Consider the following 14,782-nt stretch of genomic DNA (forward strand, 5'->3'; position numbering starts at 1 on the left):
CACAGCACAGCACAGATAGATGAAACATTAACCGTAATACTAGGTGCATTTACACGTCAGGGACTATATTACATTTATATTTTCACAATGTAATAACCATTCTAATAAAAGGAACACGGCACTTGCTGCTGGGAATATATTCAGAGGTTTCAGGCACTTGGCTATAAAAACCCTTATATTTACACCCTTACTTGTACCTCACTGGTTAAATATAAACTTCTCTAGTTTCGAAACTAGTGACATGACCTATACAACTATTCAACCCATGCTGATGTTTCTCTTATGGCTTCAACAGTGGTGATGTTTACTTTCCTCTAACTGTGGAACAGTAGTGTTTTACCCTGCCTTTAGGAAGGATAGGCCCAATTCAGTTTGGTGATGCAACACTAGGCAATATCTGTCTTTCTCCACAAGCAGTGTCCCTAGCCAGATGATCTGCTGCTCGGACAATAGATAGAGAAGAATGAATGCCATTAAATAATTGAAGTTTGCTGTGAATGTTTCAGTAACACTGGAAATCATTGCCATGACTAAGGCAGATAACCAGTTTTCTTTAGCACGCACAATGAGCTGAATAACATTCATTTATAGATTGTTGACTTGAAATTTCAAGCAGTGATACTAGTGTTATATGGATCTAAATCTTTACCAACATTTTTACATATATATTTATACTTTAAAAAAATTAATTTGTCACATTACACGAACCGCAAAACTGATTAAAAATGGTGAAACGTAAAAGAAATGCAGATTTTAAATTCAAACCTTGATGCTAAAACAAACACTGACATGTCCTTTGTCAACAAGTCTTATGCATATAAAATATGGAACAATCCTTTCTATATATGTCTATAGCAGATATACATATTTTATTGTCTGTCTATTATTACTAAGTCAATGGTACTAGTGAAATCTCTGCAATTACTGTGAGAGTAAGACATGCTTCGAGACATGTTAAGCACAGTAGGAAGTCATAGCTTAAGGAGAGACGGATTTATTTGAACATTCTTGTCCGCCTCCTCAGAGACAGATAACATCTATCCATCTATCTCTGCGTGCACAAATAGCTCCTGAAAAGAACTCCTGTATGAAAGATAAAAACGTCAAACAAATAAACAAGCTCACTGGACGTAACATGCGAGTGTGTTCAATATTCAATATTTCCTCAATTAGATTCAATATCTAGTTCACTGATAGGATTATTTAAATGATCATCTTTATGAAGATAATGACGTATCAAAGTAGATCCAAAGTTTTAAAGTATATACTACTTGATGGCATTACTATTTGTAGGAATTTGTTCATAAAATGTGGTTCTAACACATACATTTAATGTAAACAGCAAATATTCCAGAAACAGCGTGTGGCTTCACTTAGCATCAACATCAAGTTCATAAGAATTCACAGTTTGTTTAGGCTTCTCACCCACAAAGAACACACACGACAATTCTTAAAGTAACTATATGCCACTTCCTTTGTTGATTTCCACAAAAAAAAAGTTGTTTAATTTCAGCAAGACATAAAAAATAAAATATTTTGAAGAATTTCAGCTGTTTTTGTCCATACAATGTAAGTTAATGGCGTCCAGCACTGACATTCATTGTAACATTACAACACTGAGACCTTTTTTCAATGTATCCTCTTTTGAGCTCCACAGAATAAAGGTGAATAAAATATGAAAGAATTAACATTTTTGGATGAACTATCCCTTTAATATTGTCATGTATTCTCTTCCCATGATGCTCAGCTGAGCATTTGTCCAAACATTTTCTTTGCGGTGTGTTTTCAGAGATTGACTTCGATGCCCTTCTCTGGAGGGACCATGGGAATGTGGAGTCAGCTGACTCTAGTCCAACAAGGGCCGAGTTTCCGTTGGATACAGTTTGGCCCCAAGCCAATTAAACTCTGCAAACGGTGAGAACGAGAATGTTACATCCCTGTCAGCACTAGAACCGCTCACACTTCCTCAGAGTAATGAAACCTGGGTTTGACAGTGACTCTTCAGACTGTCTATCACACGACAGTCACCGACTAAAAGGGCAGATAATATGCAGAAAATATGCTAAAAAATGATCAACAATTTCACTTTGATTGAAGGAATGAGGACAAGGCCAGATCTTTGCAGCAAAGAGGGGATTTCTTTCTGATGTAATAAAAAAAACACTTCCTCATTCCAGGTCAAACTGAAGTAAAGGTGTTTGATGGTGTTTTGTAAACCCCACTCTATTTCCGGACTCTCAGTTTGCAGTCAGACAAAGAAATTCTTTTTGCGGCTGATCCGCAGAGCAAGTGCTTGATGGAATGAGGAAGAGTTCAATAAAATCATTTCACACTGTGTACATTGTCGCTGTGCTTGTTTGTCTTGAGTGGCTATTGAACTGATTTTAGACACATGCTCGTGGTAAATTGTAAGGTTAAGCATCGCTCTTCCCAGAATCAAAGCCACAGAGCGTTTGCTGTATCAGAGCTGGCATAATAAACACGAGTTTAAATCGAGTGGACGATTTTGATGCCGCTCTGGCTTGCGTTAGTGTCCTAAGTGGTTTGATTTTTACAGGCAATTCCTGTCTGACACTTAAAATACAGCCAGGCTCCAGCTGTGGCTCATATACTTAGCTCAGCTCAAGGCGACGTGTCACAGCACATCATTTATTTGATTCCCGAGTCAAACCCTCAATCTCTAAAATGACGGGCTTTCGGCCATGTGGGAGGGCAATCACCGCAGTGATGGCATGTTTTTCGGTGTTTGTTTTTGCATAGAATTCTCTGTTCTTGTTTAAAGGGAACAGATGACACCAACCATCCTGAGGCTGCAGAAAAGCAGAACAGAAGCACTGATCTTTTATATACCTCTAGAAAGAGCACTTCACAAAAACACTGGTCAATATGCATGCTGCATACACAATACACAAGTCAAAGATGGATCAGTACTATACAGTTGCTTGAGATTTTAAGTAAATGGATTTCAATAATTACTGCTACAGCTCTTGCTTTTAACAAATAACTATTGTACAACGTCCGTCTTTAAATATTTTCACCCCTACCTGACCCTTAGATTTAAAAAGGCCATATTTGCCCAATACTATAACCATGGCACTTTGAAGATGCCTCTTTTTGCATGTTAAATGAGAAACTGCTATGTGCTGAGCTCATAAGACTTGTCACGAACGAGATACCTGCTGACTCCAATCCAGCCAAATCAATCATTTGAAAACTATTACATCTTTTTCTACTGATACTACAATTTTACATACACAGCATGAACAGCACAGTCCATGATTTTTGCCAGTGAACATAAAATCTTATAAAATTGCTATATAATCAGAACTTTAAAAACCACCAGAAATGAAGACTGGTTTCATCATGTTTAATGAGATATCATAATAATCTGGCTTCAATTCCTCTCAAACGCAACAACCACATTGAATCTTTACTAAAAACATATATATGCGCCCACCCAAATGACATTACTCAGTAAAATTGCATCAATTATATATAATTCTGTACAACATAAATTAAAACATACTGTGTCACGTTTCAGCATAATGCTGATCACACCCATGCTCTTAAACATCCATCTATCAGCCAAAAACAAGTTACAGCAAAAAGTACATTTTACTAATATATCTCTCGACACAGGAATGTTGCATTATGGTCTCGCTGGCTCCACTTTATGCTTTTCAGTTTATTTAGATTAAGCAATCAGGAGCACTGGCAACAGAAAATCAGATTGCTCAGAAAATCTGGGTTACAAATTCCATTTCCTACAATTACTCCTTATCAAAAGGAGTCAAAATGTTTTCTTTTGTCTGGAGCCTCTGGACCATTTATAATCACAATTTTGGAGAGAGACCGAGTTATGGATGAGATCTGTTGGGACTTACGGTCAAATACATTTGACTACATTAATATTGTATACATGTATACATGGAGAAGAGCAGAGTAACCTCTTAGCTACAGTACATAAAACCTTGTGTGGGTGCAGCTATGGATCACATCATCTATTCTTCTGAAAACACTGCGATACCTTTGAACATGACTAAACTGCCTTGGGCCTTGAATCTTATCTCATGGAGATGAAATCAGCACTCTACAGACATTTGCTGAGTCATCTACAGCCTACACCCCGAGTACTCCATAAAACAATGCACACCACTGTTTTTAATGTTAAATTAAACTTTACTGAATAAAGCTGAAATAAAATGAACTGGATAACAATAAGACAACAAAAAGAAGATTATTCTTTAACAGTAGCCAAATACTATGTTGATTTCCTAAAATGGTTTTCCTTTTGATTGGGCATTTGGAACTTCATTTTACTTTATAATACTGGGCTGTTGAATGCTTGAATCTGATTGGCTGACGAACATTCTAAGGTGTGCAATTATTTTCAGGGAAATGCACGGCTAAAATAGTTCCAGGTAGATTTTGACTGCATTATAATTCTATTTCAAAGGTCCTTAGAGCAGAAAGGAACCAAAATCCAGACAATGACAAAGTAAGATCTTTCTCTCTCTCTCTCTCTCTCTCTAATAACTGCATTAGACTGCTATTCATGGTTCGAGCCTCCATAGCTGTAAATTGATGTTTTGGAATTAGCAACGGAGGCATGGGATGAGATGCATAAGAAAATTGTACATACCACACCACAATGTCTTGAGGTGTGGTAACTGTAGTATAAGTGGAATAATTGACTCCAGTATTTTGAATTATTAGGAAAATAATACACTCCGCTTCGTGGCGTGGCCGCATTACCACCTCAGGGTGCATTATTTTCTAATAATTCAACAGCCTGTCGTCAATTATTCTTTACATAATTCTCTTCCTATTGATTCAGTGATGCAACAATAAAATCCCAATTATTTGTTGTTTTAAAGGAAGAGAAGGAATAAATAGGTTGCTTTTAAAAAGTGCTTAATTTATTTATGCCGCAATGCACTTTGAGAGTACACTGTTCCTCAGATCACAGATACAATTAAGTTAACAAAACTTAAATGGCTTAAGTAAATGCGGCTCAAAATAAGTAAGAAACACTTTTGTAAATAAGACTCGAATTATACATGATACACTTAAATTAAGCAAATTGAACACATTTGTTTTTACGGTGTACAGTGCTATGTAGTAACTGGTTATATGTAATCTGGATTACGTAATCAGATTCCAAAAATTAAATACTTGTAATTAGATTATATTACATTTTAAAATACTCATAATCAGAATAGTTACGTTTTTATTGATTACATTACTTAATATTCACAAAATGGCAGTAAATTATTCAAAATTAATTGATTCTCCCTAATTATTCTTTTTTTTTATTTTGAAAATGTTCCTTTCTGAAACGTTTTGTGGAATTGCACACACAGACCGGCCACGGGTCAGGCGACTATAATTACATGGAAAATTTAGGGGCCGCACAGCATAAACAAATGAAAAACATTTTTTAGTTATAGTTTTATTTTGATTGTTTTTATTTTCAAATGATTTATTTTGTATAATTGAACTTTTATATGATTTAATTCATTATTAGCTTTTCATAAATGTATGAACATTAATAAATAATGTTACTAACTACAATTTTGTATCATGTAATTTGTATTTATTAAGGGACTACAATTTGTAAGTAATTTACCCAGCACTGACGGTGTAATTTCCAAGTGATGATTGAACCATAAAAAGTAGGAGTTATGTACTGAAATGGAGTCAGGTTGTTCTAGGGGAGGTACTGAAAAGTATAAGAGGGATTTATGACATCAGCCGAAATGGGAAGTGGTTTCAGAGGTGGAGGAAGTACATTTTAATAAAAGATTACAGACACCATTTATTACTGTAAAAAAAAACTGTGCACTGATGAGTCATGCACAATAAGAGCAGGAACGTGCATAAAGCAAGCAAAAAGATTTTATGACTTTATGGTGCTCAGTTTTAAATAAAAATAACAAAGAAACTAGGGCATAAAACAAACTTTTCTCACCCAGCCTCTCCCATTTCTCCTTTCTAACTGTCTACAGACACAAAAGACACTGATTTAAACTTAGAAACCCTCCCCAGTTTTCTGCTTTCTCACAAATACTTCTGCTGTGCTAATTATGTCTTGGCTGTGATTGTAGTTGGACTGAAATTTATCCTTAGACTGTATGGTTTATTTGTTTACGTTGTTCCTCTTCAACACGTGCACAGCATTTTGACTTTGAATGACATTTGCTGCGCAGATGATAATAATGAATAACAGTTTTGGAGCGTCAGTGACAGTTTTGCATGCAGTGTTACTGTATTCAATTTTCAATTTAGAGTTCATTTGTGTGAACGATTACCCAAAACCCTCGGATACATATGTATAGTTTAGCAAATTTGTTTGGCTAAGGAGTGCTTTTTTCCACAGTACTTATGTCTCTTTAATATTTACATAGGAACATTGATTATTGTGAAAAAGTATGGCAAATGTTTGGAAAATGTCAATGATTAACTCCATTTACATGCATGAACATTGACCAAGTTTTAAAATTGTCAGGAAAATGGTTTAGTGACAAATCCAGTTATAACGTATTGTTTTTAGTGCAATTTCATTTGGAATGACTCACTTTAAAGATCCCCTGAAATTATTTGACAAACACAGTTTTCCCTCCAGTGTTGATGTGTTTCCAATTAAAACAAGACATTGTGCATTGTGGGGCGTACTGAAGGGCTTGAGCTATTTTTTAAATAGCCAAAGTCTTTAGTTAACATTATAGCCAAGCAAAAAATGATTTGCTACTTGCTATTGGCTATTGGCAATAAATAAATAAATAAAAATGAATACACCCCTGTGCACAAAATGAAGCATTAATATTTTTGTTCCATTTTCCTGGAAGAGAATACTGTAAGCTTTAATTGTTAATAGTTTATTTTGTCAGCTTTCAGAGTTACACTCCCATATACACTGTAGAAAGATTAAAAAAAAGAAAACAGTCAAGCAACAGTCAAGACATTTATAGTGTTTAGAAGATATTTCTTAAAAAAAGCCTGTTCTTTTGAATCTCATCAAAGTGAATCCTGAAACATGTATCATGGTTTCCAAAATTATTAAGCAGCACAACTGTTTTCAACATTGATAATGATAAGAAATGTTTCTTGGGCACCAAATCAGCATATTAGAATGATTTCTGAAGGATCATGTTACTATGAAGATGCTAAAAACGGATATAAAACTCAAGGTTCAAATCATTTTACGTTTTTTGAGTCATGACCAACTGTGTTTACGAGAATACTTGCCGAGATGAGTATTTTGACATAATTTTGTGTATGTGTCCGTTCATTCGCAAGGAGATGCGAAAGAGGAATCAGTTCTCCTCTCTGTGTGTGCACGCTTCGGTGTGTGTGGCTGTGCGCACTGAAAACTTGAGTTCTCTTTTGCCTCTTCTTGCGCTGGAATGGTTTAAAATGAATGTGAATTTGAACGTGGAAATTTGTAAAAGAAAACAGTTAATCTGCGTGCCAAACTGTGGGACCTGGTCCGTACAGATCACGGATCAACGATCCGTTGCACCCCTAAAAATAATCATAATAGAATGAATGTTAAATTGCAATAATATGTCAAAATATTTCTGATTTTACTGTATTTTTTATCAAATTAATGCAGCGTTATCTTAGATTTAAATGGTAGTAAAGATGACCTCAGAGAAATTAACATGAAGCTACAAAACTCATTTCTAATGGGCACAACATTGCCAAACTAATTTGATTATGTAAGCATGTTTATCATCCTGTCAATAAACAAAGAACAATGGGACCAACAATGCAAATCGACATCAAACATCAACCTTAAACACACCTAGGTTACATAAACATTGCATTAATGGTAATTTAATTTTAATAAGCAGTGTTCATTTGTAGCATGTAATGTATACTATATGACCTCTCACAACGTTATGTTAGCGTAACCAGAGAATGTCTAATAAGGCGAGAAGTTTCACTTTCAGTACACTTCCGGCTTCTGAACTGGTTGCAGTTCCACTCTGATTCCATATGAGGGCGCTCACAGGACGAGTGCAGAATGAATGGAGGTCTATGGCGCTATACACATCAAAATCCACTTTTCTCAGGATATAATTGTTTGTCTAGTAATTTGAATGTTGTATTCGAAAGGAGATGCAAAGAAATTACACATTGCGGGGTGTTCACTTATTTGCTTTAAAAAGTCTTTTAAAGTGTCAATGACGTCATACACATCGTACGACCAGAGATACTGCTTTACGGCAATCCTTCAGTCACTCTGGTGCGTTTCACTCGAGGCATCGACAACACAGCTGACACAGGTAAATACACGTGCTAGAAGAGTTTTTGTTTTGTTTGTTTCTGGTCCCGCTTCGGATGCCACAATGCCATCAAGCGGTATCTCTGGTCGTAATCAGTCCTTCACTGACCAATCAGCGTTCATTAGCAGAATGCTAGCGTGTTATGGGCAACAACAACTCAACTTGTAAGAAATCGAAAGGACATAAGTACTCGTTCATTCAACTTTCGACCTATAACCCATGTTGAACTTGCAAAACCTAGAATCAAATCTGAGATTTCTCAACGGCAATCGGATGAAAGAGACACATTTAGCCGTCTATCCCCATAGACTCCCATTCATTTTGCACTCATGGGCGATCGCCCCCTGTGGATCTCTGGTGGAACTACAACCAAAATTCGGTACAATAGGACTTAATAGGGAGTGGGCAGGCTCTCCGTAGACGGGCTCTGGCGTAACTCTCCCAGCCCAGCTGTTGATTAGCTCACCTCTGTTTAGCCTGGCCACGCTGCCTCTGACCTCATTCATTTAGTGAAGGATAAATGAGTGATGACAAGACTGATTGAAGGGACTCAGTCCACACTGTTTAATCTTCATCTTCTCCTGGCCATTAATATGGGTCAAATCTAGGGGACTAACTTCAAACAATTTTCTTGCCATTATACTGTCATGAAAGGGGAATATTAGAATGGCGATACAGATACAAAGCGACACTAACTTGGAAAATAGACAGCTGAAATCATATACAGATAAGACTTCAAACGCACAGCGCAGCCATCAGCACTCACTGTGATTGACTTCTCACAAATTCTGATGCAAGTTATTACAGTTATTGTGCTGGCTGAACATGCATTCACATAATTTTGAGATTTTGTGCTGCAATAGTCACAACAAGATGTCAGCGGCAAAACAAAACAATGTTTTGACTTCATCAGAACTCTCAAACAGAAAAGCGTTGAGCAAGAGAGGATCTGAAACACCACTGACTCAATTACAACCAGCTCAACTGCATTATTTGGCCAGCTCAGACTTGACAATCGTAACCCTGGACGAATTACATCTGACACTCCTGCTAAAAGATAAGCATAGAATTATCAAGCCATCTCGACATCACAACCTCCATGCCTGAATTAACCACCCCTAAACACAGATATGGCGATAGCATTGTTGCGCAGATTACACTCTGAACATGGCCAAATTGAAAGTATAGCCAGATTACAAGTTAGAGCAGTTTTACCACTCAGTTGAAGCTTGGTGTGTTTGTTTAACTATCAGATCTGTTATCTGCAAGTCTGTTGAGGGCAATAATGATTGCCCACTTTTTCAGCAGTCTTGGTTCCGAAAGTATTTTTCTCATTAATTTACTCCATTGGGAATTCAAAAATTCCTCAGTAAAGACTTTGAACCCAACCAGCTTCAAGATAAATCACTACATTACTTAACTTAAATTCAATATTAAATAAATATATAAAATGCATGAACGATTGACTAGCAATAAATAAATTCATGAACAAATTAATAGTAGTACATAAATAAATAGGCCTCCATTTAGATTTACTACAAAGTTTGTTAAATATATTAAATAAATAAATAATAAAATGAAAGGGTAAAGGTCTTTTACAAGGCAATTAAATATTCATTTACATTTACATTTATTCATTTTGAAGAGGCTTTTATCCAAAGCAACTGAGGAAATGAGGAATACAGCAAGCGGTTCATCGTGGAGAGGCAAACAAACACAAGACGTGCTCAAAATACACAAAGTGTATATGCTTTTAAAGGAAAGTAAAAGCATAGAATTGTTTTTTTATGATGATAAAGTAATGAGTTTTCTGTTGTCTTTTGAATGTTGTCAGTCTCATAAAGCAATGCAAATGATGTAATTGAACTAAAGACATAAGTACAATATATCTAAGGATTTAAAGACATTTATTATAAATAAATAAATATGCACAATATAAGTGGAGACTGACTCAGTTAATAATTTGCAAAGCTTCATGGGAGTGGACAGCTTTTGGCACATTCGTTTACATGGTAACAGCAACTATTTTAGATTAGAGGATCCAGCGTTGCCCAATTCATGGTCTACAGAAGCATCTTCTCTTAATAACCTCAGAGCTCACTGTAGGTCCGCCTTGAAAGGTTTAAGGAAAAAATAAATGGGATTTATCCTTCTGGAACCCGATTCTATTCCAGGCCAATCCCAAGAAAAGTGCTGAGTCCTGGCTCTTTTTCTCTGTATTTCAGCTCCGATCTGCTCTCTTCGTTTACTAATAATAAGCATGCTGCTTCCCCGTTGACTCTCTTCAGAAGTGAGCGTAATGAGGGCATGAACTCAAGGACCCGTTTTAAAAAAAAGTGCTGATCTCTCATTCTGGGACGCCTTTGGAGCCGCTTCCAGCGTCTTTATTAAGATGCACGAGACGTCCCTGTGTCTCCAGCAAATTTCTGGAACACTGACACGTTCTGAGCGCTGGCCCAGGCAGCGGAGCCCGTGGGTGGGTCCGGAAACATGCTGGTATCATGCCGGACCTCAAGGGTGAGATCTGGTTCCATGAGCTGCCTTTGAAGAGAGAAATCAAGGAGGGAAAGGAGGAAACCGGAGGGATAAGAAAAGAGAACGGTTAAATACTTTGTTCGGGTATATTTGGCCACCTATCGGATTGAAATGCTTGGTGCTTTGACTCATTTTTTTTTTATTTCTTATGGAAATTCTAGATGCTCTCACCTGTAATCTTTTTTCTTTAACACACCCTGCTATTGCATCACACCATTTACATGGGAATAAGAGTTTGAACTAAGCCTCTTAGTTCAGGTTCACAGGCTCAAATATCCACACAAAAGCATTTTCATGTAAAATGGACACCGAATATGCCAGAATCAACAGTTTTGTGATACTAACAGTGAATTCTGAGGCTCAAAGCACTGTATTATCCAAAACCACAACCCAAAGCTATATCCTGAACTCAAAACGTGCACGTTCATGTCATCTACACATTTCTGTGAACCAGTTCTCATCATGTAAACAGCATTACAGCGCTTGTTTCTGCTATGTTATGTTACACACAAACAAAGCATCATATGACAAAGAAAAATGTGTCACCCACTCATGCAGTGTTTTATTAAAGGAGAAATTATGCAATACTCCCACTATCCCTTTTTCCTCCTTCTATCTTCCTTCCCTCCCTGTATGCCTTATCTCATGAAAACAAAATTCACAAAGAGTCTTTAAGAGGCATGGCCTCATAGAAGTCTAACCACAATAACTGTAAGTCTGTTCCTGACAGCATTTAACAGGCGTCAACACAATGCAGTCATTAAGCCACAATGTGCACAAGCGTCTAACCACATTTAATCAAGCGGCGTGTGCCTGCTAATTAAAGGAATATCTCATTCTGTCATCATTTTCTCACCTTCATGTTGTTTTGGTGATGTTTACCAGAATGTTGATGCTGTTTTTTCCTTTGCAATGCAAGTGGCTGAAAATAATGAAGAAACCTGAGGGTACATTTACACGACAACGATGCACTAAAAACAGAAAGGTTTTGCCACGAAAACAACTAAAAAGGCTGTACTATGCATGTCAGGCCAGTAGTTGGCGATGTCACTTTGAAAAGAAACACGCGCCTACAGACTGAACATGTAATATGCATGTGCATGATGCACTGTTTTCACAAATTATCATAAAGATAAACTTTTCTCTGTTTATTGATATGACGAGACACGCACGGACGAGTGACGTATGCAATTTCGCGCCAAAACCATCCTGCTCTGTCTAAAACATAAACACTTATAATGGGCTTACCATAGTGAATCAGGGTAAGACAAAAAGGTTTAAGAAGGGTTGATGGTGTATTGACTCATTCTTTAAATTTAGTTAATTTTTAACAAAATAAAGTTACATAGTAGCCTGACAAGCCAGACCCACATCAAGATCTTGGGCCTGGGAACACCCCATTGGCAGGACTCAATCCGAGGGGCGGGATAAACGGTTGTCTTTCAAATTCCCAAGGCACGCAATAGGATAGCGCTACAACCAACCAGAAAGTTTTCCCACCAGCGGAGCTAGTTGATAGATTCAACTTTTGCCGTATCCGGTCGGCAAAACTCCGAATACGTCTTGCCTTTTTTAACAATGACTTCAGTGCCGTTCTTTGTTCTTTTCTCAAAGAAAAGCTTAACTTTTCTTTATTTTCAAGTAGCAGGGAATTCACACAGAACCGTCGCAACTCTGCCATCATTATCTTAAGCCCGCCCACCGACTCTATACACGATGTGATTGGCCTGACTAGAGTTTGTTTTTTCCAGCTCGCAAGCCAACGGAGAGTTGCTACACGACACTGGCTGCAAAATAAAATTTGCTGCCGCTAGGGTGCGTCTAGATTTCTAGGCTAGTTGCATAGGATTTAAAGTGTCAGACAACAAATAATAAACAGCATGTTATCGCCTGTTGGTGTGGATGCTATAATTATCATTATAGTTATCTCTATAATTATCGTTCTTGGTGTAAACATGCCTTAATGAGAATAAGAATATCACACCACAGGCATAATGGTAATGACACAGAGGAACAATATAATTGGAATCAGTTTCGATTCATTTTTTTTTTTTTCAGCTGATGAACAATACAAACGTTGACAGCCAATCAGAACCCATCTGACTTCAATGAGCTCTAGCATGTAAAGCAGCAGATGACAACTGCAGCGTGGGCTTAAAATAAACCAAACCTTATTGTGTCTGTGTGGATGCTAGTTATTGTTGTATTTATAGCTGTCATTCTTGCTGTGAACGGGCCTTTAGAATAGTCATGTTGAGCAGTTTTAAGATGCCTTTTTGTCATTTTTGTCACCATTCACTTTCATTATTTGGAAAAGCACAATGTAAACATCCTGTCAAACTAATTTTGTGTTCCACGGAAGAAGGAATATAATACCGGAATGACACGAGGATGATAAGATTAAGATATAACTTTCATCTTTGGGCAAATTGTCTCTTTAAGACAAATAAAAATGCAAAACAATCATTACAGCAGAATTATGATGTCCTTTCAGCTAGTCGTAATATAATTTGCAAGGGTGCTGAATATTAAAGGACCAAAGAGTGATATCTCATACACAGATCCATTAACAAATTAAACTAAAGTTACAGACTGGAATGGTGAAGTGACATGTTCAGTGCAAATACCAAGAACTCATGAAGAAATAGACCTTAGCTAAACCAAAAGCTAACTAAAAGTCTACTTCACTAACTCAGGTTTACACAGCATATGAAGTGGAATTAAGAAGTGAAACCCTTTACAGATGTTTTTATTGTCCAAACCACAGCGTCAATGAACTTTGGTCTATTGCTTCTAATATGTTTTCAAGTCAAATAGCCACCAGATTATAGCTGACCATTAATGCCTGATTATTGTTGTTATTTTTTAACATTACACTTTCAAGCTATGCTGAACTGATGATTATTCATTTAGAAACATTTCCAGAAACATCAGTTTGCACAAAAGCTGCTGTTCCTCCCATACAGAAGAGTCTTATCTCAGTTTAGTCATGAAATATTAGGGGTCTGCATTCCTATGCATATAAAAACTTAAACCACAGGAATCCAAGGAATCCTGGAAGAACAATTGTTGCTACTGGACAGGATTTCCAATGAGCGTCTCTCTAATACATGCTTGTTTATTTATGCATTCAGAACTGTAATGGACAACTAGAATACCAATACTGAGAAAGAATGCGAGAACCACACAGAGTGAACGAGCACAGAGCAAAATTCAACTTTCACTGGAAACTCAATTTCCTCCTGTTGCATCCCTCTGGAGAGAGATTCTGGAGATTCCCACGACCCGTTATCCCAAATAGTGAGGAGCGGCAAACATTGCAAAGTTGAGAGTTGTTTACAGCGGGGTGTTTTGGATGTACGGAAACCTCTTTTGACATGACACACCATGCAAACAGACTCCGAGCGATAACTTCTCATAATCATTCCACTTACCTTTGTGCTGATCCATTCTCCACACGTGAAGAACACTTTCCAGCCTGTCAGCTGTGTTAATATGAAGCAGATGAGTCCAGAGCGGTTTGTGTCAGGTTTACTCGATTCCTCAGGCTGATTCTGAAGTGATGTGATGAGATGTTATCCTCTCCTCTAGTCTCTTCTACAGCTCTTTCTTTCAGATGCGCCTCGCGACCGCCGCGCCCCCTCTGGCGCACGTCATCAACACCAAGTCAATTTGCATTGTAGTGAATGCTTTGAAAGAGTTGTGCAATCTTACTTAGATATACTGTATAGGCTACGAATACTATACATATTTACGTAAGTAGCCTAGTACTTTCAAAGTAGCCTATGCAATAGCTTATATGTTAGCCATAATATATTTTAAGCAATAGGCTAATGTTGTTGGATTCTGTCTGTTCCCAAAAACCTGCGCTTTTCTATTGTTTTCTGTGTAAACATGTGCTTGCCAGACGGAAGTATTTCATTGTTGCGCTCGCATAGTAGTTAAAAAAAAGAAGA

At 37.2% G+C, this 14,782-nt stretch overlaps 1 protein-coding gene across 2 annotated transcripts in view; it reads right to left on the reverse strand.

The window, feature by feature from the left end:
- afap1l2 (actin filament associated protein 1-like 2) overlaps positions 1-14,457 on the reverse strand; it is a 44,777-nt gene extending 30,320 nt beyond the window's left edge. For both annotated transcript variants that reach the window (XM_084135135.1, XM_084135134.1), the window contains exon 1: positions 14,261-14,457. In XM_084135135.1, the coding sequence (XP_083991261.1) occupies positions 14,261-14,276 (16 nt within the window). In that variant the 5' untranslated portion in view covers positions 14,277-14,457. The remainder of the gene's footprint in view (positions 1-14,260) is intronic.
- Between the last annotated feature and the right edge of the window lie 325 nt (positions 14,458-14,782).

This window comes from Abramis brama (assembly GCF_963993115.1).
Source record: "Abramis brama genome assembly, chromosome: 14".
In the NCBI taxonomy this organism is placed as follows: domain Eukaryota; kingdom Metazoa; phylum Chordata; class Actinopteri; order Cypriniformes; family Leuciscidae; genus Abramis; species Abramis brama.